This window comes from Tamandua tetradactyla, chromosome 16 (genome assembly GCF_023851605.1).
Source record: "Tamandua tetradactyla isolate mTamTet1 chromosome 16, mTamTet1.pri, whole genome shotgun sequence".
Taxonomy (NCBI): domain Eukaryota; kingdom Metazoa; phylum Chordata; class Mammalia; order Pilosa; family Myrmecophagidae; genus Tamandua; species Tamandua tetradactyla.
Window position 1 is genome coordinate 28,610,608 of NC_135342.1, and position 24,984 is coordinate 28,635,591.

At 37.9% G+C, this 24,984-nt stretch overlaps 1 protein-coding gene across 3 annotated transcripts; it reads right to left on the bottom strand.

Annotated features, from left to right (window-relative positions):
- Positions 1-450: 450 nt before the first annotated feature.
- LOC143660058 (uncharacterized) lies at positions 451-24,470 on the bottom strand. 3 transcript variants are annotated; one of them, XM_077133452.1, is made up of 5 exons: positions 24,012-24,454; positions 19,602-19,689; positions 17,327-17,453; positions 15,709-15,801; positions 451-5,967 (listed from the first exon to the last, which is right to left on the bottom strand). In XM_077133452.1, the coding sequence occupies exons 2-5, from the start codon at positions 19,608-19,610 to the stop codon at positions 4,598-4,600; spliced, it is 1,599 nt and encodes a 532-aa protein (XP_076989567.1). In that variant the 5' UTR covers positions 19,611-19,689; positions 24,012-24,454; the 3' UTR covers positions 451-4,597. The 3 variants fall into 3 exon arrangements, with proteins under 3 accessions (XP_076989567.1, XP_076989568.1, XP_076989569.1); XM_077133453.1 differs by having other exon boundaries at positions 23,947-24,454; XM_077133454.1 differs by lacking the exon at positions 17,327-17,453 and having other exon boundaries at positions 24,012-24,470.
- Between the last annotated feature and the right edge of the window lie 514 nt (positions 24,471-24,984).

The following is a 24,984-nucleotide window of genomic DNA, read 5'->3' on the forward strand; positions in this document are numbered from 1 at the left end:
TTTCAGACTTTTGATTTCTTCTTTTTGTTCATTCCTTGCCTTCTTTATATCCTCCCTCAATTCATTGATTTGGTTTTTGATGAGGTTTTCCATGTCTGTTTGTATAATCTTAATTAATTGTTTCAGCTCCTGTATCTCATTTGAATTGTTGGTTTGTTCCTTTGACTGGGCCATATCTTCAACTTTCCTAGTGTGATTTGTTATTTTTTGCTGGCGTCTAGGCATTTAATGACCTCAATTAGTTTATTCTGGAGGTTCCTTGCACTTCTTTTACCTAGGGTTTTCATGCTGGATGAATTTGTTGTCTATCTGTTCTTTGACATTCACTTCAGCTTTTTCTGGACCACTAACTTAGGTTCTGTTTAACAGAGGAGAATTTTTCAGTTCTTGCCCTGCTTGTATGGTGCCTGCCCCCCCCCCCCCCCCCCCCCCCCACTTAGGAGCATCTGCTTAGTTATTATAGACCCCAGCCGGACTTCCCCAGACCAAACTGGCCTCCTATCAGGAGGAAAGAGTCACCTGCATCAGTTTTTCCTGAGGGTGAGACCTAGCAGGTTAAAAGACTTTCCTGTGAAGTCTCTGGACTCTGTTTTTCTTATTCTGCCCAGTATGTGGTGCTTGTCTGCCTGCAGGTCCCACCAGCATAAGATGATGCAGTACCTCTAACTTTGACAGACTCTCCCTGCTGGGGGTGTGGTGGAGACAGAGGAGAGGTTGTAGGCTGGTTTTAATGGCTTCAAATTGCCAAGCCCTGGTGTCTGAATTCCTTGAGGGAGGGATTCCACCTGAGCTGGGCTTCACCCCTCCCCTGGGGAAGGCACAGGCTCCAGACAAGCCCCAAAAGAGCTCACTTCTGCCTATGCCTGGGCCAGTTGCAGCCTGAGAAGCCCTGCCACTGTATCCAAAGGCAGTCAAGCCTTTGTAGAAACACGGCCACAAAAACCTGTTTCCTTTTTTTTCTTTTTCCATCAGCCCTGCCCCCTTGGGACTGGGGCAAAAATGAGTGACCTCTGTCCGCTGTGACCAGGTTCAACTGAGCTGGGGTAGTCAGAATTTAGTAGTCGGAATTTGTTAATTCCACAATTGGCGTTTGGTTGCGCTCAGCCCCTGCTGCTGGTAATGTCTCTTTCCTTTCCCCTATGGGAAGCAGCCTGTGGGGGAGGAGCGCCGGCCGCCATGGCTTGGGGAATTCATGGTTCTTGGGGGGCTCACAGCTGGTCCAGCTGGTCCAGACTGGGGTATGTTGTGTGTCCGGTCACTGACGTGGCCCCACGAGCTGTTCTGTATTGTTTCTGGTTATTTAGTAGTTGTTCTGGAGGACGAACTAAAACGCACACATTGCTAAGCCGCCATCTTGGCCCAGAACTGGAATCCTTTTAAGAGAGCTCAAGAAGACAGTTTAGAAAGAAAATGCCCTTGTAGAAGTGGAAAGAAATGCCAAGAGACATTTTGGGTATAGCTATTTAAAGCAGAAGTGGGAAAGAAGGGCCAGCAGACATCAGCCATATCCCTTCCAATGTAACAAAAGAACCCTGGATATCAGCAGCCTTTCCTTCAAGAAGGTATCTTCCTGTTGATGCCTTAATTTGGACACTTCCATGGCCTTAGAACTGTAAAAGTGTAACTAATAAATTCCCATTGAAAAAGTCAACCCACTCCTGGTATTTTGCATTCCAGCAGCTTTAGCAAACCAAAACACCACATGACAAAGGAGGAAGATGCAGCTGTAGGCCAATATAGACGAGGAACTGTTGATTAACCAGAAGCTAGAGAAAAATATTCAATACATTTCCCCCTCAGAGCCTCCAGAACCATGAGAATTTCTGTTTTAAGCCACCCCAATTGTGATACTTATTACAGCAGATTTAGGCAACTAATAGAGACAGCAAAAACATGTTAAAGATTACGTTTCCTTTAAATATTTTTATTACCTGCAAAACTATTACAAGTTTTAGGTGTGTTTTTTTGTTTTTTTAACAAGATCAACTCATTTAAAATTTTTCATCTATTTACAGGTTTTGTTCAAGTTTTTTGTAGTATAGGTTTCTCTAACTTCTTCTGTATTTTTGTACATATTGGATATATGTATATAGTATTACATATATATTTTTTGAAGTCTGTGGTATATGTAATTATCTCACCTTTCCCATACATAAAGCTGCAATTGAGTTATCCACACCACCTCATAAGAACTACCAATTCTTTAAGTTTTCTTGAAGAAAACATCCTTGCTTAAAGTCTATTAACTATTCCAATAATTTCTGTTTCATCGTCTTACTTTGTGCTAGATTGGTTTTCTTTCCTTTTTCTGTCTGCTATATGGCAGGGTCACATTTCATTATTTTTCCATGTGAATATCCCATTATTGCAGCATCATTTGTTGAATTTCTGTTGTCATTGTTTGTTTTGCTTGTTTCTATTTTGGGGGGCAGAAGTGCATAGACCAGGAATCATACCCAAATCTCCCACATGGGAGGTGAGAATTCTACCACTTAACTACCCTTGCACCCCCTCTTTTAAGTTATTTCTGTGGCTTTAGTCAATGCTAATTTTTTCTCAATGTGTAAATTGCCTGTTATGTGACAGGCACTGTGTCAGATTAAGGACAGTGGTAAATAAGACTAGTAAGTTCTTCAATTTAAGTTTTCTGAATGCATTAAGGTTTCTAGCTTTCTACCAAGTACAGAATTGGCAACATCGCACAAATTTTTATTGTAGACATCACATTATCATTCATCCCTAAATAGTCAAAATTTCAGATTTGATTTAATTTTCAAATATATGCAGTATGAGAATAGGTACCATCATATGATTTTTAGGGATGCATGTACCTTATAGTGTTGTGGGGTCAACCTATGTACCCATTACTAGCTTCAACATTTTGCCAATCTTGTTTCAGCTATCCCTCTCACCTTTTGTCTTGAAGCATTTTAAAACAAATGATAGATGATATAATTTTACCCTTGGCCACTTCAGTGTGGATCGCTAATATACAAGGACTTACATAAACAAATAGACACTTCCACAATGTCATTATCATGCCTAACAGTGTGAACAATAATTGCTTAACATCCTTTAATACTCAGTACAGGTTCACATTTCTGCAAGTCTCAAAAATTTATTTGCTCAAATTAGGATCCAAATCTATTCCTTACACTATTATTTGATGTGCCACATAAGTCTCTTTTTATTTATAAGATTCATTTTTTCTATGATATGTATCGACTAAGAAACTAGGCCATTGGTCTACTGAATTTCCCACATTTTGGATTTGGTTATTTGCTTCCTTGTCATCAATTTGTTTCTTTACTCTCCCTGTTTCTTGGAAACTGGTAATAAGATTTAGAGACCTAATAATGATTCTGGTTCAATCTTTTGGGCAAGATTTTCACAGGTGGTGGGGTATACATTCCACTGTACATATATACTGAGGTGTATATTCTGGCTGATCCACTTTAGAGATGTTAATATAGATTGGTCAGTTGTCATTCTGCTCCTTTAATTGTCTTTCACCTAATGGCTTTGATATCCACTGATATCACCATCAAGATTCATTATTTCATAAATAAGATAAATATCATTCCTTCGATATTTATTGGCTGGAATTCTCTAATAAAAACTTCCCCTCAACTTTTCGTTGCCTTGAAATATAGTACGTAAAGGAAACATAAGATAAATTCCCATTCTTTAACTTAAAAACAATACTATAGTTGACCAATACATTCAGTCAGATCAAAGAAACCATCAAAGGTTATAGTGACCCGACACAGCAACCAACTTGAGTGGATTCCTACTGTTGAAGCTAGAATATTCTTTCATATGAATTCTGAAAAAGAGTAGTATTAATGATAGTAATAAAACAAAATTTAGTGGCTTAAAACAACCATCATTTTATATCTTGGGTCAGAAATTTGGGCTGGGACTCTAGCTGGGCAATTCTTCTATTCTTTATGGCATCAACTGAGGTCCCTTGGTGGCGTTTGACTAATGACAAGTCTGAAGGATCCAAAATGATTTCACTCACATGTCTGGAGTCTCAGGAATAAAAGGCTAACCAGGGTGCTTTTCCCCCTCCACATGGTATCTTCAGATGGATAACCAAACCTCTTTTTAACATGACAGCTCAGGGATTTTAAGAGTATTCCAAGAAATGATGCCAGTAAAGCCTGCTTCCAGAAACTGGCACAATAGCACTACTGTATTCTACTGGCCAAAGCAGTCACAGAGCCCACCCATTAAAAGAGTAAGCAATATGGACTCTATTGCTTGATAGAATATCAAAAACTTTGTAGCCACCTTTAATCTGACCATTTTATGCCAACATTTTATAAATGAAGAAACTGTAGCACAAAGTAATAAAATGTCTAGCTCAATACTAACATAATTAAGAAAGTGGTAGATTGAGATGGTATTAAAGTGTTTTTCTCACATTTGCTATATTAGTAGGATTAGTTTTTAGAATGAATTTGCTAAAGTTTTAGTGATGGTGGAATATATTAACACATTCTTTCACTGGTATAAAATCTTTTATGCCAAGACAAGGGATTAATTACTACATTCATAGAATGTTCTATAACACAAGGTTGAGAAGGTTTTCTTATATTTTTACATTATGAATTTTCAGATGATGGGTAAGGTGTGAATGTTGTCTAAAAGCCTTTTTACATTCCTTACATTCATAGGGTTTCTCACCAGAATGAATTCTCAAATGTTGAATAAGGGATGAATTAAGTCTAAAAGCCTTCCTACATTCCTTACATTCAAAGGGTTTCTCACCAGTATGAATGCTCTGATGCAGAGTAAGCTTTTGACGCAATCTAAAGGCCTTTCCACATTCCTGACATTCATAGGGTTTTTCACCAATATGAATACTCTGATGTTGAGTAAGTTGTGAGAGTAGTCTAAATGTTTTCCCACATTCCTTACAGTCATATGGTTTAATACCAATATGAATACTCTGATGTGAAATAAGTTGTGAATAACGACTAAAGGCCTTCCAGCATTCTTTACATTCATAAGGTTTCTCACCAGTATGAATTCTATGATGAAGAATAAGATGATAACCACGACTAAAGGTCTTTCCACATTCGTTACATTCATAGGGTTTCTCACCAGTATGAATTCTCTGATGGAGAGTTAGTTGTTGTCGCACTCTAAAGGCCTTCCCACATTCCTTACATTCATAGGGTTTCTCACCAGTATGAAGTTTGTAATGTACCCTAAGGCCAGAGGCACACAAAAAGGGCTTCCCACATTCTTTACATTCATAGGGTTTGTCAGAAATATTAATTCTCTGGTGTCGTGTAAGGTGTGCAAATTGTCTAAAGGCCTTCCCACATTCTTTACAAACAAAAGGTTTCTCACCAGTATGAATCCTCTGATGGAGAGTAAGTTGTCCACGCACTCTAAAGGCCTTTCCACATTCTTTACATTCATAGGGCTTCTCAACAATATGAATTTTCTGATGTACTCTAAGTTCTGAGCCACATATGAAAGCTTCTCCACATTCCTTACATTCATAGAGTTTTTCACCAGAATGAAGTCTTTGATGTCGAGTAAGATGTGCGGTCTGCCTAAAGGCCATCCCACATTCCTTACATTCATAGGGCTTTTCACCAGTATGAATTCTATAATGAAAAGTAAGTTGTTGGCGTACTCTAAAGGCTTTCCCACATTCCTTACATTCATAGGGTTTTTCAACAAAATGAGTTCGCTGATGCGGAGTAGGAGACATGTGTTTCTGGTAAGAGGATACTTTTTCAGAGGTGATTTTCACTTGACTGAAATATCCCTGTTGAAGTCCCTCTTGTCCTTCAAATTTGCTTTTGCCTTCCCAATCATGTTTTAAAACAAGGCCCTTAAGGCCATGGTTTTTCATTCTTTCCATTATTTTCCACTGGGATAAATTTACTTCATAAATGTCATTTTCTGAAAATAATTTCTTGGTCTCATAACTGGTCTCCAAATCTGAAAGACAAGAGCACAAGCACATGCTGTTTTCTCATTTAAAAGAAGGAAAATTTCTACAGTGAAAAAAAAAAAAGACAAATTAATGTCCAATAAACTGTAAAATACTATCATGCAATTTGAAAGACAAAAAGCAAAAAGAACAGTGGGAATAATAAGAGTTCATCTAAGAAAAGTGAGGCTTTGATTAAGTAAACATTTGAAGTCAATGGTTCTCAATTTGAGGTGTGGATCAGAATCATCTTGGAGGCTTACTACAAATACTGAAGTTTAGACACCACCCAAACAGATTTTACAGTTCTGGGCAAGTCTATATTTAATACTTTCCATATAATGATTCTAAAGGAGATCAAAGACTAAGGATCCCTACATAAAATTTTTTTCAACAATTTCTCTTAATTCTTAGACTAGAATCCAAACTTGCCATGGTTAACAAGGTCTCTGCTTACTTATATGACATCATCTCAAATCCCCTTTATTGGCACCTGGAGGGCCTTCATTCCAACCTTAGAACATGTCCCATCTTGATCCCATCTCAGGATTTTTCACACCACAGCCAGCTATATCTCCCACAAATGCTCTGACAGTGTTCTATACATGACTGGATCTTTCTTATCCTTGAGTTCTGAGATTAAGTCACTTCATTTAAGGTTGATTGTACTGATATCCATACCTCCTCCAGGGCACAAATGGTCTTTACTCTATTCTCCATTAATTAATAAATCATAAGTTTTATTAATTTAATTCTCATTGTTATATATTTGTTCTGAATGTATCTCCCTGCCTCTAATCTCTCACACCTTACTCCAATGATTAAATATCCTCTTAATTCATCCAAGCCAGTCCAGTTTAATGTATACCTAGGCATCCTTCCATTGCTTATACCCTTCCCAATGCAATGAAAAGGTACTAGGAAGTTCTACTTATTTACTTCCCTTTAAGCTCATTCTATTACTCATCCATTTTATAAATGTTCAACCATTTTTATTCCTTCCCCCTTTCCCAAGTCATTGTCTTCCATTCCCTCAAGGCAAGGAAGGCCATTCCTGTATTTCCTGGAAATATATATCAGTGATTTTTTCAGAGAATGAAACCCAGTTATACCACACTGAAATTCCTAACAATAAATATGTGCATATGTTAGTAACTCACAATTGGGGACAAAGGGTCTGTGCCATCACCTGAGTGTGAAGGACTTACTAACAAAAGTCATGCTGGATATAGGCTGGAGGATGATAAGACAGTATGAGGAATAGATGAAAATCTAAATGTTTAAATGAGTTATGTTTAAGAGGGGAAAAGAATGAAATTTTCAATTATTATAATATGGTCTGTATAAAAGTACAGAAAGCATACAGGCATTTTGTACTAAAATTAAAAATAACAAATTCAGACAACTATATATAGTCTATATACCTGAACAATTAAAACTTGGTATTAAATTCTTCTTAGATCAGGTTTTAATTAAAGAGTTCAAAACAAAGCCAATCTGGCAGGGTCTAAGGTAAATAAAAATGCAGAGTAAAAGAAGATAGTGTACATACTCTAGACCTTCAGCTACTGAATGAGACCAAAGGCAGAGAGGTTTATTATGTTAAGAACCCAAATTTTCTGTTACACAAAAATCTAAATCAATCACTCTTGATAGCTCATTTAAACAACCCAAACTTCTGGAATCCAGAACAAGAACTGGGCCTTATAATTCTTTATAGTTTAATACCAGAATACATCTCATACTGTGGTGGGCTGATAATTTAAAAGGACTGGTTGAGTCCCCGAAGGGCAGGGGTGGGGTAAATATATTATAGTATATTTATTATTAAACTCTCCCATCTAGGAAATCCCAGGTACCTCTCAACTTGAGGACTTCCAAGAAAATACAGGTCAAACCCTTGATTTTGAGGCTTGCCCTTATGAAACTTATTTCTGTAGGGGAGAAGCTAAGACTACCCATAATGAGGGCTAAGAGTTGCTTCCAGGAAGCCTCTTTATTGCTCAGATGTGGCCCTTCTCTCTCTCTAAACCCAACTCTGAAAGGAAAACTGCTGCCCTCTCCCCTACATGGTACAAGCCATTCAGGTGTGAAAATCTTCCTGACAACATGAGGTCGAGATCAACAACCGAAAATGAGAAAAGAAGTGTAATAAAATAAGGCATTAGTGGCTAAGAGAGATCAAATGGAGTCAAGAAGCTATTCTGGAGCCTACTCTTAGATGAGATTCCATCACTAACTGCCATGGTTTATTAAACCCCAATCAACATCACTCCTGCTGACCTTTAAGAACACCTAGGGCTTCAACTGAGATTCTATAAAGATTTCATACACTAGGTTTGCCTTCCTGGAACACATAATTCCCAGAGGGTTCCTAGGTTAGATAAATTCAGAAATTCAGAAGCACCAGCTGCTCCAGGATTATCAATTAATTACGTCTCCCTATCTTTTAGTGTGGACACCCCATCTCAACATGAAAAACTCAGAATGGACATTGCCCAAAGATCCCCACAGATTAGAAGGATTAAAGGAGGAGAAGGAGATATAACAGAGAAAATGAGATTTAACAAATGAGTATGGCTACTTAACCACTATATTAATATTCCTTCTAGCCTCTAGTGTATTGGAGCAGCCAGAAGGAAAAATCTGAGATGGTGGAATGGCATCTCATGACAAACTCTGGGATCTGTTCTGAAACTACTTGTAGAAGTATGCTTTGAAAAGTTATTTTTTATATTAAAAAAATGTTTAAAAAAATAATTCTTAGATCAACAGCAAAATAAACCCAAAATAGCCATTTAATTTTTTAGAAAACAATGGTAATTTTACAAACTACATAAGTATCTGCAATATAACAATAATGCTTAGAAGAAAATTCAAACACTTAGATATTGCAATAAAAATGAAAGAAAAATATGAATAACCCTACTTAAAAAATTAAAATAAGAAAAAAGAATAAAGCAAAAACTGATTCTTTTTTTAAAAAAATCAGCAAAATAGATATGCCATTCGTGAATATGATGAAAACAGCAAGAAATAAGACTCAGCAAAGTGAAAATAATCATTTCTACAGAGAAGAGTTGAGAAAAAGATTACTTTGCCAATAAAATTTTAATGCAGCTGAAACAAATTCATTTTCTAGGAAAACAGAACTTACCATAACTGACCACAGAAGAAAGAGAATATTTAAACAGATCAATTTCCACATAGAGAATAATTCATACATACCATCTATCAACCCCCTACCACTACCATTTGCCTCTGCTGCAAGGAAAATAGGCATCAAAAGAATACTAAGGTTTTGATAAACAGGTAATCCAAAACTTACTTAGACTTAGAATTAAGAGAAAGGAAGACTTTTCATGGAGTGACTTCACAGTGAATAAAGATCACTCATAAAAAGAAAGCACAGACTAATATGCTAATGAATAATGATGTAAATATTCTAAACATACAATAAAATATGTTGAAAGACCCATTACTGTTTAATCTAAGAATGTTAATGTGGTCTATTATGGAGAAATTTATTGAGATGATTCATACTAACTGAGTTAGGGCGGAAAAAAATCACGTTAGTTCCAGACATACTGAAACGACAATTAAAAAAAGGCAAAGAACCATTCTCAATTTAAAAAAAAACAAAACAGGGCAGTGCAACAGTAGCTCAGAGGCAGAATTCTCACCTGCCATGCTGAAGACCAGGGTTCAATTCCTGGAGCCTGCCCATGCCAAAAAAAAAAAAAAATCAAATAAAAAGTGGGGAAAAAAAAACAGCTCAATAAAACAGGAATGAATACTTCCCTCAAATGATAAAATATATATTATTTCAGCCAAAAATGCAGCTTGCTCACCATTACCACTACTGTTTAACCACATACTGGAGTTGTAAGACAACACAATTAGGAATCAGAAGAAAATCCCAAGTAGAAGAATAAGAAGATAAAACTTTACTTCTAAATAATATGATTTCATAAATGGAAAGCTCAAGAGATTTAAATAACAGACAACAGCAGAATTTAGTCAAAATACTAAAACCAATAGCCTTCATATATATATTTAACAATAAGGTATAACTAGGGAAAAAGATCCCATTCACAATGGTAACAAAAAGGGTAAACTTCAAATATATACATAAGGAAACTTCAAACATATACATATGAGGAAATTTTTTAAACATTCACGAAGTATTTGGTATTAGATTTTCTAAATCACAAACCAAGTCACAAAAGGGAGATTACTCTGCACAAGATGAGCTTGGCCTACAAAGATAAGTTGTCAAGAAAGGTGCAGGTGTGGAGAAAGTGGTAAACACTGTGTTCGAAGCAGTGAAATGGACTGAATTCTGTAGATTATCTCCCTTGCACCAGACAACAACTACTACCATTTGCCTCTAATGGAAGCAATAGGCATGAGATCCAGGAAATGAGAGGCAGGCAGTATTTGATTCATGTCCTGGGGATATTTCACACTAATAGGCCCAGCTGGCAAAGCACCCCTGCCTAAGAAGAGTCAACTGCTTGTTCCATTCCTGGACTATGCACACACCAATAAATAAATAAAAGAACATACATAAATACCCATTGCTAAAAATCATGGCTATCGAAAACTAAGTGTGAGAGGGACAACTAGATTGGGGAAGCATAGTAAGTATTCTGCACTACATTGCAATTTCAGTTTTTGTTCTAATTTTAAAAAACTTGAAACTAGAAATAACAGACAATGCATTTTATGTGGTTTAGTTGACAAAAAACTAAATACTATGAGGCTTGGCCAAATGTAAACACTATGAGGCTTGGCATACATTTACATTTCAATGTTCTGAGTTAAAATAATACTTTTACATTATGTAAATCCATTTTTATGAATTAATAGATCAAAGACATGACCTTTTATTCTACTGGATCAAAGGATTTCTATTCTGTCAAACATTGCTGATAAGAACATAGGAAAATGTTAGGCCTTTTTTTTTTTGATCAGGTAAAAATACAGGTAAAAAATTATATATATTTGCATTAGTTATAGTTTATAAAGTATTGATAACCCTGAGTTAGTGAATACTGAATCACTCCTCCTAGGGGAAATACAAGGTTACGTTCCTGCAAGCCTCTGGTCACAATGTTTTCATCAACTGATTAATACATAACCTTGTTTCATGTGTTTCTGTTTAAAGAAACTTGTTTAATATATAATGTTGGTTCATTAACATTGAACTCAGCCAATACTATAACTCATACTTGAACAAACCTTATCTAACACATATTTTCATAGCTTTGTTGCATTTAGGAACACCACAGAGCACTTCAGCACTATGTTTTTTAGCTATTTTAAACAAAATGCAAAAAATGTGGAATATACCACAATAAGGACATTTGTTTACAGTATGAGAGCTGAAACAAGAAGGCAGAGTGTTACCTTGTTTGACTATAGCTAGGAATATGCATGCTGAGTGACTCGAGTTTTTTGCTGTTTTGCGCATGTGAGCTAATGACATTGATTTGGGGGCTACAATAAATTTTAGCAAGTAGACAAATTTTGCAAATACATGAATTTATATTTATATAAATATATATAAATATAAAATCACAAACATGATTCTCAACTTTAATTAAATGGAAAATATGAAGAACGAGGTTAAATTAAATAAAAAATATGAAGCAAAAATCACCTGGATTTAGCACTTAACCTGTATGGGCATTGTTAATACAAAATGATTTGGTTCAAAGAAAGCCCTATTCACATTTCAATACAGGGGAGTTTACTAAAATCTGAAAATAAAACCTGACAACCAAGGAACTGTACCTCTGAGAATTAATTCTAACAGTATTCTAATCGTAAATCCATACTGAATACTAAACACTGAATAATCCTCACATACTGATGATCTTATTTCTTATTTCACTGAGAAAACAGGAACAATAGAAAAATATGCTGCATTCCCTCCTCCATACTGACCAATATACCTGCATCCATAACCACATTGCTTTCCTTTTATTCTCTCTTGTTCACGGAATCCCTATCCCCTCCCCTATTCCCAACTCAAGGATTCTGCTCCCACCATTATCCTTTCTCTAAAATAACAATTTCTACTATCTACAGAAGCATTCCCATCTCATATCACAAAATATGTGCTTATTTCCCATACCTCCAAGTCACTACAGAACCTATTTCCCAGCTTCCATTCATAGATAATTCCTCCAAAGAGCTATCTTATATTCATTCTTGTCACTGCCTCATCAACCCTTCTCTCTTTAAGTAACTCCAATTAAGCTGTCATCCTGATTCAAGTGAATTCACTACTGATAAGGTCACTGGCATTATCCATCTTGCCACAACCTGAAGATCAGTTCTTACTCCTCATTTTCTACTCCCTACATCTTGGAACACTTTCATCTGATTTAACTTTATCTCAATAACTGTTCCTTCTCTATCTGCTTTGCTGCCCCCTCTTTTAAAGGTCTAAATAGTGGAACTCCCCATAATCAGTCCGTAGGCCTCTTCTCCTTATCTGTTCTCTTCTATCAGCATGCCTTCCCTAGGTGAGCATGTCCAGATCCATGCCTTTAAATTCCAAGCATAAAGTAAAAACACTCAGATGCATATATCAGCCCCGAATCTCTCCTTGCGCAACAGGCATGCCCACTCAACTGCCTATTCAACATCTCAAACTGAATTACGAACAATTCAAACTTAAAATATTTGAAACGGAATTCAATGTCTACCTTCTAATCCACCGTTCCTTTCTTCAGTAGACTATGCTTCCATTTATACAGCTATTCAAGTTAAAACTCTTATCTTCTCCTTGAGATCACTCCTTCCTTTTTAACCCATGTATAAAACCAAGGGCATGTTCTTTTGGCACCACCTCCATACATATTACCAATCTAACAGCTACTCACCTCCTTCTACCACTGCCATTCTTATTCAAACCATCATTATCTCTAGTCTGGAAAACTGAAATTGCCTCCATACTGGTCTTTCCGGATTTTTTTTCCTCCATTTTAATTAACACTTTACAACATAGTACAAAATACTTGTGGGGAACATTAGGTACATTTTTTTCTCTCCATAATACAGTATATGAATTTTGAGGGTTTTGTTTTTCTCCAACAAAGAAAATAAGCATGAGGGTCCCTGGGGGATGAAGATTTAGGACTGCTCAGCTCTCTCTCACCCCCCTCCCCCCCAGACCTTGAGACAGATGACAGCACTACTGCTACTGCTGGTGCCATGGGGCCTGTCATGCCAGGTGGGCCAGATGGCAGGAAGTCCCCTGACCTCTTGAGGTGGGGGGGGGGGGCAGGGGAGAGGCCCTTCAGAGCCTCACTGCATACCCAGTACCCACCCTTCTCCCCCATCTCAGGATAACAGAAATTATTTTGGCATAGAGCAAGAGGGGCACCAGAAATGTTTTTGTTGTTAGTCCCTCACTGTTTTGGAACCAGCCCTGCCTGCTCAATTCTCCCTGGTATTTTCTGAACAGGTAAACTGAGGCAATAAAAGTAACTCACACAGTGGTCGGCCTTTTTCTTAGGCCCTGAACTTGGTCTGTTTCTTCTTCTCCCCTGTGGTTTCCAAAACTTGCTGGAAACTCTTCCAGGATGGGCCCCGAGTAAGTGAGGGTGCATCGGCACCCACCCTCTCACCCTGTGAATACTACCATCAGGACCAGCCACTTCGCAGAGGCAGCACCGGAGGCCCAAGCCACTCAGGAATGGCTGCATGGTCCCAGCTAGGAGTTCCTAGGCATCTGCAGAGCAGAAACTGCCTGGGGCCAAGCCCCTGCTCAATGCTTACCCCACTATGCCCTGATCACCTATGTGCATGGCCCATGGGCAAGAGAGCTCCCAAGGACTCCAAATAACAAGCGAGCCAGACCTTAGCTCACATCTGGATTCTGCACAAGCATATACACGCACATATACTAATCTGTGTCACATTTACGTGTATATAAAAACACAGGTGTGGTTGTGTGCAGAACCCAGTGTTCAGACTCCCTGGGAAGGGGCCGCCCTGCAGTTCCAACTCTTATGTTCTCCCCTTATTAAAAGGTTCCCCCCGATTTTGAACCAGAGGGATCATTTTAACATAAGCAGATCATGGCTTCCAATTTATCCTATGATTGCATATCCTTGCTCAGAATGTTCTTTCCCTAGAAAGTCACATGGCTTAAGCCCTTACTTAATATCTCTGCTCAAATATCACTTCCTCAAAAGTCTTCCCTCATTTGTTCACCTTTCTGTATGCATGTTATATTTAAATAAAACTCACTTAAAGGAAGGAGGGGAAAACAGAGACAAGGAAATGAATTATCTTGTTTAAGATATCTAACTTTGAGCCAGCAGTTATTACTTGGCTTATTCACTTGGAACCTCAGCATTGCATTTTCCTTTTGTATTAATAGTTTACCTTAATATAAAACAGAAAATACATTAGGATTGGTAAAAAAAAAAAAAAAAAGCCATTTTTCTTTCCTTTGCTAGAAAGTGAGTTAGAAGATATGTATATATAACATCATATACAATGTGGGCATTGAAATGGCCCTATAGTTACAAAATGAGAACTGCTAGTTCAAAATGAGTTTTCTTAGTCAGCCCTAAATACCCAGGTAATAAAATACAAAATGACAACATATGTCTCTATATAAAGAATTTCATGGAATCTTTTTTTAACAAGAGATTCAAAGAGAGAGGTGAAAATAGCACCGAGGTAGAAACTAAACCAAAGCATTTTCCCTGTAGTCAATTGCATCCATGTTTTTTCCCCTCAACGTGAAAGTAGAGGTACACAGATTAAAAAAGGCAAAGAATGATATTCTGTGAGCTAAGGCATCTTCTACAGTAAACATATATGAAACCTTAGTCGCTGATAAAACATATATTACAGTGTCAATCGCATCCTTCTTTATAGACTCTTATTAAAACATTTATGGAAAAAGTTTTTTAAGAAAGACAACCCTGACCATAATAACTAAAATGGCCTTCTCATCCCAGCTTTCTCTCTATCCCTTTACTCTTACTTTTCTTCAAAACACGCTGTTATTACCTGATACTATATTTTGTATTTCTTTAAGGTCATTATGCTTCTATTATTACAACATACACTCCACTGGTTTTGTTCACCACTGTAATGAGAATGTTAGGCTCAGAGTAGGCACTTAAATATTTGTTGGATACATGGAATAATGTACTTTCAGGTTACAGAGACATATATTTAAGCCTAAATACAAAAGAGGAAAGAAACTGAACAAAATACAGATGGAAGGTTGTCAATAACACTCCTACTCCCTGACTTTCTCATAGGGGAGGAAAACAGAAGAGAAAAAAAAAATGAAAAGAGTGGCAGGGGTACACTAGTAGTTCAATGGTAGAATTCTCCCCTGCCATGCAGTTCAATTCCTAGCCCATGCACCCCCACCTTCCCCCCCAAAAAAGTTGTGAACAAAAATTCCCTATGATATACATATCTGCCTGTGTGTATGTGTATGTACAGATTAGAAATACATCTATATAGGGAGACATATAAAAAAATAAAACAAACGAAGAGTGGTAAATAGGTAAAGAAGTTCTTCTAGTATCCCCACCTGAGAAGACCTTCATTTGATTCCCAGGTCTCAGACCTTTTCTCCTCAGGCCACAGACCTTTAAAGAGGGCTTTCTAAACAATATCACAAGAGTGTGTGTCTCTTCCTCAACCAGTTGGGCTGTTTCCTCTGGTGACGGTGACCTCTTACCTGATTGATCTTTACTCACCTGAGTGTCGTCGTCTTCCTTTCCTTGCAACTTTCCAGGGCTCTTTTCCTTGTTCCAATAAGGAAATCACATCTGGTTTAGAAATGTAACATCCTGTTTATAAGAAAAAGGAAGAAATAAAAAATAAGTTCAAAATTACTTTGATTCAGTCTTGGTTACATACATAATAAACTACAGGTTAAAATGGTAATTCACAAAGCCCTCTCAACAAAAAAGGGCAAGATAATTACATAAAAACATTAAGGACACACAATAACAGAGATTAGAGAGGGAAAAGGTCTTATTTTAATTTTATTAAACAGTGCTCCTTCTTTAGAGGCATTAGAATGTCGTGACTGAGAGCACACACTGCCCGAATTCAAGTACTGCTTCTGCCATATCCCAGCTGTGTGACCTCGGGCAAGTTACTTCTAGACCCCATTTTTCTCATCTGTAAAATAGGGATAAATAATAGTACCTATCTTACACAATTGTCCTGAAGATTATATATTAGTCTATTTGTCTCAGAACAATGCCTTGAACATATAGCAAGCACTGTATCTCTATTTATTAACTATTATTTGCTGTTACTGTTATCTTTGTTGAGAGGAAAATAAGAAGTTTCCCAAGACATTTACACTTATTTCTTAGGATATCTGGGTTAAATGTAACGTACTTAGATTTCTAACTTTCAGTCACAAAAGTAGGTAAAAGTGAATGTTTATTAAAAAGGAATGTGTTCTCATGAATTGTAAATAAATCCTATTGATTCAACTTACATAAATTAAATGTGTTCCTTTGATAGAGAAAAAACAAGAAACAGAATCTAGCTATTTTCCTTACAGGCATACCAACAAATAAAACATCTATAGGAATTCTGAGTTCAAAAATAAAGTAAAACTTGGTTCCAGTGACACTGATTAGGCTATAAATCACAGATTTCAAATCCAACCCCTTGTTCATTAAGGAAGGCCTGAAGATGCCTTAGGGTGCTCACTTCCCCCTAATAAAGCTCAAACCATTTCTCAGAGAACTGGGAGCAGTAATGTAGCTAGTTTGTTCAAAGAAATTCGCAGAAAAGCTGTTACTCCAGAGAACTTAGTCTAAATTACTTGTGCTGTTTTGAAGCTGTTAATGTACCCCAGAAAAGGCCATATTCTTTTAATTTATTACCGCGGGTACAGACCTATTGTGGGTAGGACCTTTTGATTAGGTTGTTTCAACTGAGATGTGACCCACCCAATTCAAGGTGGGCCTTAATCCTTTATTGGAGTTCTTTATGAGGATAAAAGATAGAAATAGCCTCCAGAGAAAGGACAAAGAGAAAAGTTCTGGAGACACTAAGAGAGAACCCATAACTCCGAGAGGAGGCCACTGGAAACAGGAGCTGAAAGCAAGAAAACCCAAGAGTGGAGGACGAGCAGATGCCAGCCACATGTCATGCTATCTAACAGAGGAACCCTGGATGCCAACAGCCTTTCTTCAGAGAAGGTACCTTCCTCTTAATGACTTAATTTGGTCATTTTCCGGGCCTCAGAACTGTAGATTTGTAAGCTAATAAACCCCCATTGTCAAAAACCAGTCTATTTCTAGTATATTGTATTTTGGCAGCTTTAACAAACTGAAAAAATAGCCTTACCCAGTGAGACCAAGTTGCTGTAGTTCTCCAACATCACATCTCTATACAAATTCCTCTGTTCCAAGTCTAGGCATTCCCACTCCTCTCGAGAAAAGACTATGGACACATCACTGAACATCACTGATACCTGAGATGACAAAACCACGTATTATATAATTAAATGAAAATTATTTTAAGATGGCAGGAGAAAAGATGGAAGAAAGTGCAGGAATGAATAGCAAGTAAGCAGGCTTAGAATGGAAGCCTATAACATAGAAAGTGAGTTAGGAAATGAGTGTGCCTGAAGCAGAGGTTCTGAAGAATCCTGTTGCTACAGACACAGCTTCTTGTATACTATGGTATATCTTAATTATACAAACATGTCTGGGAAAGAAAAACAATCAGTTTTCCAATAAAATGAAAGCTGTACATAAGCCTTCTACATGCTGTCTTCATAAATTCCGAAAAACTGTGAGTTATTTCAACTTTTTCCCCTTAAGGGACAGATAAAAAAAATTTCCCTTCAAAATCACTATCTTAGAAAAGGACCTAAATACAATTAAAAGATTTCACTATTGAGCCAGAGTATATCATAAGCATTTTTCCTTGATATGACAAATTTTTTATGAACTTAAAAAAACTGGTTGTCCCCTGCAAAGGCTAGGCCAAGCCTATTTAAAATTAGGTCTAAGAGTCACCCCCAAGAGAATCTCTTTGTTGCTCAGATGTGGCCTCTCTCTCTCAGCCAACACAACAAGCAAACTCACTGCCTTCTCCCTCTATACGTAGGACATGACTCTCAGGGGTGTGGACCCTCCTGGCAACTTGGGACAGAAATCCTAGAATGAGCTGGGACTCAGTACCAAGGGATTGAGAAAACCTCGACAGAAAGGGGGAAGAGAGAAATAAGACAAAATAAAATGTCAATGGCTGAGAGATTCCAAACAGAGTCAAGAGGTTATTCCTAGAGGTTATTCTTACGCATAAAATAGATACCACCTTTTTAGTTAAGGTGTAACAGAGAGGCTGGAGGGAACTGCCTGAAAATGCAGAGCTGTGTTCCAGTAGCCATGTTTCTTGAAGATGATTGTATAATGATCTAGCTTTTGCAGCATGACTGTGTGATTGTGAAAGCCTTGTGCCTAATGTTCCTTTTATCTATGGTATGGACAAATGAGTAAAACACATGGATTTAAAAATAAATAAATAATAGGGGGAACAAATGTTAAAATAAATTTAGTAGTCTGAAATGCTAGTGGATCAATGAAAGGGAGGGGTAAGGGGTATGGTGTGTATGAATTTTTTTGTTTCCTTTTTATTTCTTTTCTGAATTGATGCAAATGTTCTAAGAAATGATCATGATGATGAATATACAACTATGTGATGAGAAAAAAGAATGTTCATTTTGTATGTTGACTGGTTTTATTAATAAAATTTAAAAAAATAAAATTTAAAAACCTGGTTGTCAAATAGTCTAAGCAATGGATATATGAGATAATCTTCCTTCTAAACTTAGATATTTTGATGGGACAAAATCTCTAAGGTTCTTCTCAATTGTGAAAGCCTATGATCATCTACAATCACTTATGTATCTGGATGATCTTCTTAGGTGCTACCATTTTCCATTCCTCACTGTACGTAAGTTCTTGTTCCTGAGTTAGAGTATACTGATAAAGTATGATCCAAAAACACAAAGATGTCACCTTAGACCAACACATCTTATTCAACTACAAAATGAACCTTGTTTCTGGGTACAAGTCTTAGGGATTCCTAGAGAAGATCCTTGATTTCTCACCTATGGCAAGACCTAACCTCATTCCCCCCCCCCCCCCCCCCCCCCCCCAGTCCTCAGAGTGTGAGATCTCATAATATACTGAGGCTGAGGCCAACCAACAACAAATCCTATCTTACATTCTTGGAAAATGCAAGTCTAGAAAAGTTGAGAGTTTTCTTTTTAGTGGTCAAATGGGTTTATCCTCTCTCATCAATTCACAGGGATTGTCAAACAGCTCTCTTAAGAGATTTTGCTTCTGCTCCATCACTGCTCTTGGCAGAAGATTAAGCACATAGGAGATGTGGAGTGATCTGTTCAATGAACACAAGAACAATGACTGAAAAAAAAGGAGAGCTTGGATGAACATTAGGTAATTTAATTTCATCCCTTTCTGGATTTAGAGCAAATGGGGAGTAGGTTCTTGGATTGGGCTCTGACAGTTAGGAAGTTTCAAGATAAAGAAATATATACAGGACCTCAACATGACAAAATTTCCAGATGGAAAAAGAACCAGTAACTTACACGGGCCATCGTCTAGAAATTCAAGAACTGGTCAGTCCTCCTTGAAGTTTACTTGTCTGGAGAGGCACAGCATTCACAAGGGTGAGAGCTGAGAGAAGGAAAGGGAAGTCATGAGAACAGACAGGCCTTAAAACTCCCAAAATAACTTGAGTTAACATAACCTTTTCCCTCTCCTCACCATCCACCCCCACCCCCCCGCCATACACACACACAAGGAAAGACCTGAGAGAGTCTGGACAAATCTAATGCCTTACCCTTCAGTCCTGATAAAAGGCTACATCATCCAAACCAGAACCTCTTTAAAGCCTCACAGGACTACCTGGATTCACCAAATATAACTGAGAGGAATTCCAAAGGACCAAGGTTGCCAGGGTTTACCACGGCAAAATTTCTGCATCGGTAACCCTACCCACCCCTAAATGAAAGTTCCGAATCCTCTGGGCTTATCCTTCTCAATTTCCAATCAGAATCATCAACATTGCTTTCTTGGATAAGCCATTCTCTTTCTTACCATCTAGGCTGAAGGAGTGTATTCATACTATCTGCAGCTAAGCAATAACATATATCTATTTATTGAAAACGCCCATGTAATAGGTATTTTATACACATAAATTTTATCATCAATATTGCTATATAATTTAATTATTATGTGAAACAGAAAATTCACCCTCAAAAAAGTGAAATCATTTGTAGAAATCCAGTTTATAAATGACAAATCTACATTTAAATTCTTACTTTCTGACCTACAAGGCCAACTCTTTCAATTCCAGGTCTTATCTCTGGGACCCAGAATTTCTAGCTTACTGAGAGAAACTTGAGCATGCATGATTCACCACAAAATAGAAATAATATATTAACTTACCAAAAGATATTTAATCTCACTTAAAAATATACAGGTGCCCCACATTAGCAAGTTTGTGAAAAAATGGACATTTTATCAGTATACTGCAGCTGTGTAAATTTACAAATCTGTACAAGCAGCATTTAAACCATGCAAAAACCTTTGACTCAGAAATTCTACTTTTGAGATTAGAGAAAATAATTGCCCGTATGGATAACGATGTAAGAGTGTGTTGGCAGACACTGTTCATAATGGAAAAAAGCTTTAAAGAACCTTAATGTCTGTCAACAGGAAATTGATTATATAAATTACACAGCAAACGTAGCATGAAAAAACTGCTGCTATTAAAAAAATGATGATATCCTGAGATGATGGTATTGTAGCCCATGACAGACTCCAGGATCTGTCCTTCAACTACTTGTTGAAGAGTGCTTTGAAAACTATAGTTTTTTTCTTTCTTAGTTCTGTATATATGTTATACAATAAAAAAAAGTGGGGAAAAAAAAAGACAAAACCACAAGGCAAAAAAAATGATGATATAGATCTTTAACTGGAAAGATGAATATATGTATATAACATATTGCTGAGTGAAGAATGCAGATGATAAAACAGTATGAATAGCGTCATCCTGTTTTGAAAGGGCAAAAAGACTATATATACATATATATATATACGTATGTGTACAATGATCATTAAATGCTAAGTTGTAGAAAATAGTCAAGATAAACAGTTTTTAAAAAATAACATGAACACTATGATTATTTTTGTAATTATAATATAAAGAGGCATTAACACGCATCAGCAGATAGAAAAAAAATCTAGAAACTGTGAATCTAAAACCTGTGATATGAGTGGGTCCAGTAAAAATATCCTGTGACAGAAATAAACACACATCAGTTCTTTTACCATTCATCAAAATTATGAGAAACCTTCACTATCAAGAGTTTTCTGTGAATGAACACAATCAAGGTAAGCAAAATTTTCCAAATTCAATAAAAATATACCAAAGTAGATAGTATTTGGTACACAATACATGTTTAAACCCACCTCTCTCTACTGAATAAAGTTTCACATTAGGGGTAATCCTTGCAAAATGTAATCTCTGGTCTGATAAAAAAGACTCATATATAATTAAAAATTTCTTGAGTCTTGTTCAAAACTATGACCACTGCTTAATAATGATCATGTACTTTTAGCTTCTCATGACTAACATATTTATTAACAATTAAAAAGCATCACATGCTTTCCGGTGCTTGCCCATGTTAAAAAAAAAAAAACAACAACAACTCAACTTTGGGTGGCCCATGATGGCTCAGCAGGCAGAGTTCTCACCTGCCATGCCGGACACCCGGGTTCGATACCCAGTGCCTGCCCATGAAAAAAAAAAGCATCACATGGATGGAGTATGGCTTAATCATTTTATATTGTTAGACATTCATTTCACAGAGGACCATCTCAAAGAACATTTCCAGATAACAGTCTTTTGATTCCAGGCTGGGGGTCTGAATCATTTCGGGTCAGGTTTGATAATATCATGAAGTTATAGACTTGTATGGTCAGTTTAGCTGAACACCATAAGTACATGGAAATGTGAATAGGGCACGAGATCTTGTTGGTCTGTCCAGGTTAGTGTGATGCCCTGATAAATCCCAGAGTAATTTGGGCAGTGAATAAAGAAGTGTTTGCAAAGTCCCCTTGGGGAACCAAAGCGAAAGAAGAAATATACAACTTTCCCATTTGGAAAATTTCTTATATTCTTGCAAGCAGTGGGGACGACCAAATCAATTGGCTGAGACCTCAATCTTGGGGTTCACCCCTATGAAAACTTATTCCTGCAAAGGAATGCTAAGCCTACTTATAATTATGCCTAAGAGTCACCCCAAGAGAACCTCTTTTGTTGCTCAGATGGGGGCCTCTCCTTCTACTCCAACTTGGCTCACTGCTCTCCCCTCTATGTGGGACATGACTCCCAAGGGTGTAAATCTCCCTGGCAACATGGTACAGAACTCCTGGGATGAGCAAGGACCTGGCATCATGGGACTGAGAAAGCCTTCTTAACCAAAAGGGGGAACAGAGAAATGATGAAAAATAAATTTTCAGCGACTGAGAGATTTCAGAGTTAAGTGGTTATTCTTATGCATTATACAGATATCCTCTCGTAGTGTGTGGTGTATTGGAGTGGATGGAGGGAAGTAACTAAAACTGCTGAACTGTGTTCCAGTAGCCTTGTTTCTTGAAGACAATTATATAATGATATTGCTTATACAACATGACTGAGAAAACCTTATGTCTCCATTTATTCAGGGTATGGAAAGATGAGTAAAAAAATATGGATAAAAAAATAAATAATGGGGTGGATAAAATAAATTGGGCAGGTTGAAATACTACTGGTCAATGAGAGGGATGGCAGGTAAAGGGTATGGGATGTATGAGATTTTTCTTTTTTCTTTTTATTTCTTTTTCTGGAGTGATGCAAATATTCTAAAAATGATCATGGTGATCATGATGATGTACTATGTGATATCATTGTAAACCATCGATTGTACACCATGTATGGACTGTATGTGTGAAGATCTGTCAATAAAAAAATTTTTTTAAAAAAATCTGGTTCTACACCATTTGAGCAACTGGTTCATTTTCTTACTAGCAAGCGCCCATCAGAATTAACTTCGTAGTTTTCACCTTTCCTGCTTTAAAGACTGATAGTGAATTGTCCAGAATCACCGCCTAACACTTAGCATTATATTAAGTATTTATGAAGCACCCATGAAATGAAAGCTCATAGATGATTCAGAAGCATCCACCCAAAGTCTTGGTGCCTACAGGTACTCTGGAAGGGGGCCTAGGTATCAGTTCAATGGACAGGACATTTAAGAAAGTAAAATAGTCCCATGTCCAAAAAAAAAAAAAAAAAAACAACGCCTTTCACAAAAGGAAAGCCTTGACTTTTTTTCTCCACAAAGACGTCAAGAGTTTGGCAGGACTCGGGAAGGAGGGAATCTTAAGACATCAGGCCTTCCTACCTGGCTAACTTACCAAACAACTCCATGAGCACACCCACCCACAAGCCACCAACCACGCATATACAGAGAAAAACAAGAGGCAACCTCCGTGATTCTTTCCTGGTTCTGGGTAAATAGACAAAAGGCTCAGATCTCAGACTGAGATATTAAATCGCTCAGATGTCTCATCATTTCTCTGAAATGCCAGCCGGCGTAGGGAGAGAGCAAAAGACGCAGCCATAACGCTAAGGTCAGAATCACACAATACACGGCCACAGCAACCACCGCTCAAACAAAAGGTTCTACAGCCAGCTCACTCACACGAACGTCGTCACGTACCGGTCCCAGCCCCATAACCTTTGTACACAGTCCCAATAACACACCCGGCCCAGTCACGCCCACAGACACGCGCACACACACCACCAGCCTCATCACGCACACTCAGGCCTGAGGCGCACAATCTCCATGCCTTGCCATAGGGCCTTCTCTCCCCCCTTCTTACGCCGTGGGTCGCACTGCCCTCCTGGCGGATGGCTGGATCCTACACTCCAATACAGGACTACCCACCTAGGCGCGGAAACTGACACGCGATGATGCCCACAGTAGCCGACAACACGACAGCCCAAATTTATCCACAGCTCACGGGACCTGGCGGGCCGAACGCAGGGCATTCTGGGAGAGCCGGCTGCGCGCGCTGAGTACGCAGGCGTGGCTGGTCTTAGGGGGCGGTGCATTGGGACGGCCCGCGTGTGCCTGGCTGCGGGTTCAGTCCGCGTGGTTGTCAGCTGTTAGTCCCTGAGTAATCCGCCGTAAGGCTTGTAGCAGGCGTAATAAATGGGATGTGTGTGGATATAGATTCTCCGTGGGGCCTGCTGTGGCTGTGTGACTGTGGAAGGCGCTGCTTGTCTGTGGGGTGGTTCTGGGTGTAATTCTTTAATTGAATGTGACTGGTTTGTGTTTGCAACTCTGCGACTGTGGGGAGGCTGTTAATGCGGTTTGTGAAAGCAATTGTGATGGAGTTGTGCGTAGGGCTGTCTAGGACTGAGTGACGTGGGGACCTCTGATGTCATGATATTGACTGAGTGCATGAGATTGTGTTTCTGTGAACGTCTCTGTAACTGAACGTTTATGTGGTGGTTTTGATAGATTTGCTTTCTTCATCGGGCCTCCCCTGGGGACCGTGGATGTGCTCCTTACGTGTATGTCTCAGAAACGATCTCCTTACAGGAAGTGCTGTGTGTGTGTGTGTGTGTGTGTGTGTGTGTGTGTGTGTGCGTTTCTACGTGGCTGTGAAGAGGTGGCTATCTAGGTGACTTGATATGACCCTAAGCGTTACTCTCCTCAACTCTTAAATATAGAGAAATGTTGCATCTTCATGGAGCATCACCCTTACTGAAGGATTTGGTTTTTTTTTTAAAAAAAGCGATTTTTCTGTAAAATGTATTTATTTTACATTCACTCACAAATATTTATTATGGAGAAGAATGCAAATGAACATAACTTTTAAAATAAGATTTCAAAGGAATTTCTGTCATGGCCT